The sequence below is a fragment of the Capsicum annuum genome, chromosome 3 (genome assembly GCF_002878395.1).
Source record: "Capsicum annuum cultivar UCD-10X-F1 chromosome 3, UCD10Xv1.1, whole genome shotgun sequence".
Taxonomy (NCBI): domain Eukaryota; kingdom Viridiplantae; phylum Streptophyta; class Magnoliopsida; order Solanales; family Solanaceae; genus Capsicum; species Capsicum annuum.
Window position 1 is genome coordinate 3,887,105 of NC_061113.1, and position 5,085 is coordinate 3,892,189.

The following is a 5,085-nucleotide window of genomic DNA, read 5'->3' on the forward strand; positions in this document are numbered from 1 at the left end:
TAGGCGGGGTAGGGGTATGCCGAAGAAGTACTGGGGTGAGGTGGTTAGGCGGGACATGGAACAGTTACAGCTCACTGAGGACATGACCCTAGATAGGAAGGTCTGGAGGACGCGAATTACGGCAGAGGATTAGGGCCAGTTCGGGTCGCTAGTGTAGGAAATTACTTGGTGGGGGTTTTATTCTTGTCATGATTCCGTGTTTCGTGTTCCATGTTGTATTACGAATCTGTGTGCTTTCCCCTGCTTTCCTCTGCTTTATATTACTTATGGGTGCCGTATTTATGTTATGTAATCTGCTTCTGTGCTGCACTATGTGTTTGTGTGGTATCTCGTGCCTTGAGCCGGGGGTCTTTCGGAAACAACCTTTCTACTTCATTAGAGGTAGAGATATGGACTGCGTACATCTTACCCCCAGACCCCACTAGATGGGAATACACTGGGTTTGTTGTTGTTGTTGTTTATAATTTATCATAACACTCATATAAAATAATATTTTTTAATTTGAAGAAAAAATAATTAATGCAAAGAATAAAATATAATTTTTTTTTATCTTTTCTTGATTAATTTAAAAAATAAATAAAATTAAAAAATAAAATTAAAAAATTTGAGATAAATAATTTAAGACGGAGGGAGTACTTAGTTATTTACTATCAGATCTACCAACCCCATAAAATTCCCCAATAAAATTTTCAGATCTGAAACAAATCTGAACCGTCCATTAACATCAATCAAACCTATTTATACACCTCAAATCCACCCAATTCTCTGTGCCACTCTTCTTCTTCCCTAACAAACCCTCGAAGAAAGAAGAGTAAAACCCTCTAAGATCTCATCTCTAAGCCCTACATTTTCCCCATTTTCTCTCACCATGGCTCTCCTTGTTGAGAAGACAACCTCTGGGCGTGAGTACAAGGTCAAGGACATGTCTCAGGCTGACTTCGGCAGGCTCGAAATCGAGCTTGCCGAAGTCGAAATGCCTGGTCTTATGGCTTGTCGTACTGAATTTGGACCTTCACAGCCTTTTAAAGGTGCTAAGATTACTGGATCTCTGCACATGACCATTCAAACCGCTGTGCTTATTGAGACTCTTACTGCTCTTGGTGCTGAAGTTAGATGGTGTTCTTGTAACATCTTCTCCACCCAAGATCACGCCGCGGCTGCCATAGCCAGGGATAGCGCAGCGGTGTTTGCTTGGAAGGGTGAGACTCTGCAGGAGTATTGGTGGTGTACGGAGAGGGCACTTGATTGGGGTCCAGGTGGTGGACCTGATTTGATTGTTGATGATGGTGGTGATGCTACGCTGTTGATTCACGAGGGTGTTAAGGCGGAAGAGGAGTTTGCCAAGAATGGGACTGTGCCCGATCCAAGTTCTACTGACAATGTTGAGTTTCAGCTTGTGCTTGGGATTATCAAGGAGAGTTTGAAGGTTGATCCTTTGCGGTATACTAAGATGAAGGAGAGGCTTGTTGGTGTTTCTGAGGAGACAACTACTGGTGTTAAGAGGCTTTATCAGATGCAGGCCAATGGAACCTTGCTTTTTCCTGCTATTAATGTTAATGACTCTGTTACCAAGAGCAAGGTATGTTACATGTCTTTCAGATTTATTGGTGTTTGTGTGCTTATTATACAGTTAGATCTGATATGAATTGATTGGTGTTTGCTTTGATCTGATACAGTGGTTTGTTGATTTGTATTGTTCTAAGTGCTAATCATGAATCCTTAACTGTTTTGGTAAGTGGGGAAAATGTATGGGTTTTATATAGTAGGGAAGTTTAAATATGCCTTCTGAACTTTAAAGGCTAAAAGTTGGCATCTTGTGCAATTAGAGTATTCTACGTTTGTTAATATTCACTGATTAGAAAATAGTAACTTGATTTGGTGAGATATTTACGTGATAGATGCATGTTAAACTAGATCTTTATCGTTAAGCAGGAGTACATAGTTAAGCTTCTCTACCTCCTCGAGGTAGTTTTAAGGTTTGTGTACACTTTACCCTCTCCAAACCTTGTGGGATTTTACTGGGTATGTTGTTGTTTGGGGAGTAGCTGGTTTCTTTAATGCCCGATCTTGTTGCACGAAGAGAGTGATACTTGTTTGACTTTGTACGTTCATCGGCTTTCTTGTATTGGTTGTTTCGTTAGAGGGGAAGAACTTGATTTGGATATCTAATGTAATGCTTAAATTGTACAATTTTTCACATACTCTGTTGAAGAATGGCAAGTTAAGGTTAGATATGTTTAGTTATAGCTCCATGTTTGACTAATAGGAGTCTAATCCATTTGGAAAAGCTATTGCATCTTTTGGCAAGGTAGTAATATTGGTTTGAGGAATCGTGTACGATGTTGTCCTTAAATGTTGGAGATGCTTAAAGTAGTAGATCTTAATTGGATTAATACCAAGGTAATGTTTGTAATGTAAGTAGCTCATAGACTGACAATTATATTGATCCTTTTGTTTACAGTTTGACAACTTGTATGGATGCCGCCACTCACTCCCTGATGGTCTCATGAGGGCGACTGATGTTATGATTGCTGGAAAGGTTGCCTTTATTGCTGGTTATGGAGATGTCGGCAAGGGATGTGCTGCTGCCATGAAACAAGCAGGTGCCCGCGTGATTGTTTCTGAGATTGACCCAATCTGTGCTCTCCAGGCTACCATGGAAGGCCTCCAGGTTCTTCCTCTTGAGGACATTGTTTCTGATGTTGATATCTTTGTGACCACCACCGGTAACAAGGACATCATCATGGTTGACCATATGAGGAAGATGAAGAACAACGCCATTGTCTGCAACATTGGTCACTTTGACAATGAAATCGATATGCATGGTCTTGAGACCTTCCCTGGTGTGAAGAGGATCACGATCAAGCCTCAGACTGACAGGTGGGTTTTCCCAGACACCAACAGTGGTATCATTGTCTTGGCCGAGGGTCGTCTCATGAACTTGGGATGTGCCACGGGACACCCCAGTTTTGTGATGTCCTGCTCTTTCACCAACCAAGTCATTGCCCAGCTCGAGTTGTGGAATGAGAAGAGCAGTGGCAAATACGAGAAGAAGGTGTATGTCTTGCCAAAGCACCTCGACGAGAAGGTTGCTGCCCTTCACCTTGGAAAGCTCGGAGCTAAGCTCACCAAACTTACCAAGGAACAAGCTGATTACATTAGCGTACCAGTTGAGGGTCCTTACAAGCCAGCTCACTACAGGTACTGAGGGGAATAGAAACTGACAGCAGCTGATTACATTATCGCGGCATTCTTGTTTTGTCCTTAATACTTTTGAGTTTGTTTAGGTAGTATTGTTTTTATTATTGTTGGGGATATTTTGGAGGTGGTTGGCATGTTTTGCGGGAAAGAAATGGAGTGTGTTTGAATAATATTTTTAGTTATGGTTGGGGTGGTGTGGTATGGTATTGTACTAAAATCAAATTTGTGTTTTGCTCTTATATTGTTCGCTTCAAGTAAATCAAAGAAACATGCTTTTTTCCCTTTTCAGTTGATCTTTGCTTGCTCAAAGCTTGTTTATGTTTATTACCAATCTCCTACCGTCATATTTTCTTTGTTAAAAATTGAATACAAATAACAAGAAAGAACTGGCACAAGATTGAAATGTGTCCCCAAAAGTTTATAATACCTTTATCGAAATAGAATGGTTTGATATTTCGATTGGTTATTTCTCTCCATTTGCTGATCAGCAGCCTTCCACAGTGGATGTGTACCTGGGCCTTGTACTAACCGTCCATCACAGTGGATATATATCCGGGCCCTGTACTAACTGTCCGTCGCACTCTAGGAGTTTGCTTTGAGTCCGGAGTCAACATGACTATTTTTTTTATTAAAATTGTTAAAGCAGACACTTGATTTGAAAACAAACTAAAGAGGAGTCAACATGACTATTTTTTTTATTAAAATTGTTAAAGGAGACACTTGATTTGAAAACAAATTAAAGAGGACAAAATGCTTGTGGCCGAGCGATTTGCAAAATTTTGACAGTAGAATGCTTGGTGGAAAAGAAATGGACTCATTTTAAGGAAGACCAGAACACAATTTTGCTAAGTAGAACAGATAAACTCATGTCTAAAAATTAAAATGACCTCTCAACAACCACCACCAAATTTTCATTATTGACTTCTTGAGCTTCACTTCACCTACTCTAATCCAAATTAGATAATATGTGGAACTGTTATGTCATGCATCTATTGATCATTGCAGCACCTGATGCGGGTAAGTTTTTACTCCATCATTTCAAATCTTTATAATTTCAAAAATAAAGACAGGAACGTGATACAGCAGCAAAGAATGCATTTTTTTTTTTTTCTTCAAAAATTAAATTAGCTCAAAAGTCTTAAGTAAATTACCAGTAATCCAAGGGCGGGTCTATTAAGAACGGTACGGTAAGGGTGTTATGCGACCCGCAAACTTCGACGAAAGCTCTCTATATACATATATATAAAGATTGATAGAATTAAATAATAAACATGCCACCCACAATGTTGAAATATCATCTGGTTTGAGCGGTAGAGCACTACATTTGGTGCCCCCGGGTCGCAGGTTCTCGACCCCTGCCAGCAACTCCCCCCCGCCCTTAATTGTAGCCGTGAAGCACTTGAAAAAGTGGCTCAACTGAAGCCATACTTAATCAGTTGCCAGCCCCTTTTTTTTTTAAAAATATATGTTGATTTATGTTAATTAATAATTCTTATATATTGTATTATTTACATAATTTTCTTCCTAGGTTTCATGTTTTGCTTATGACAACTTCAATTAAAGCAAAACAAACCCCAATTTTCAATTGAAGGCTGAAGCAATCACAACTTCTAAGTTGACTATCAATTTCGTCATCAAGAATTTCATTCCTCGTGAAATTAAGTGGAAGAATATGGTCATTAAAGTTTCTTATAAAGAAAATATTCTCTGGACAAACACGTTAGGTCTTTATCATCAACAGAAAATGGCACATGAATTTTGATAATTCGCCCGTGGAGATAACTGAAAATAACGTGGCTTTCGCCCGTGGAGATAATTGAAAATAATGTGGCTAAGGAGATGAGAATTACTAGTGGGTATGAAAATTTCACGATAGATGTGGAA

At 39.4% G+C, this 5,085-nt stretch overlaps 1 protein-coding gene across 1 annotated transcript; it reads left to right on the forward strand.

The window, feature by feature from the left end:
• Positions 1–684: 684 nt before the first annotated feature.
• Positions 685–3,489, forward strand: LOC107864322 (adenosylhomocysteinase). Its single transcript, XM_016710665.2, has 2 exons — positions 685–1,579; positions 2,462–3,489. The coding sequence occupies exons 1-2, from the start codon at positions 869–871 to the stop codon at positions 3,206–3,208; spliced, it is 1,458 nt and encodes a 485-aa protein (XP_016566151.2). The 5' UTR covers positions 685–868; the 3' UTR covers positions 3,209–3,489.
• Positions 3,490–5,085: the final 1,596 nt, after the last annotated feature.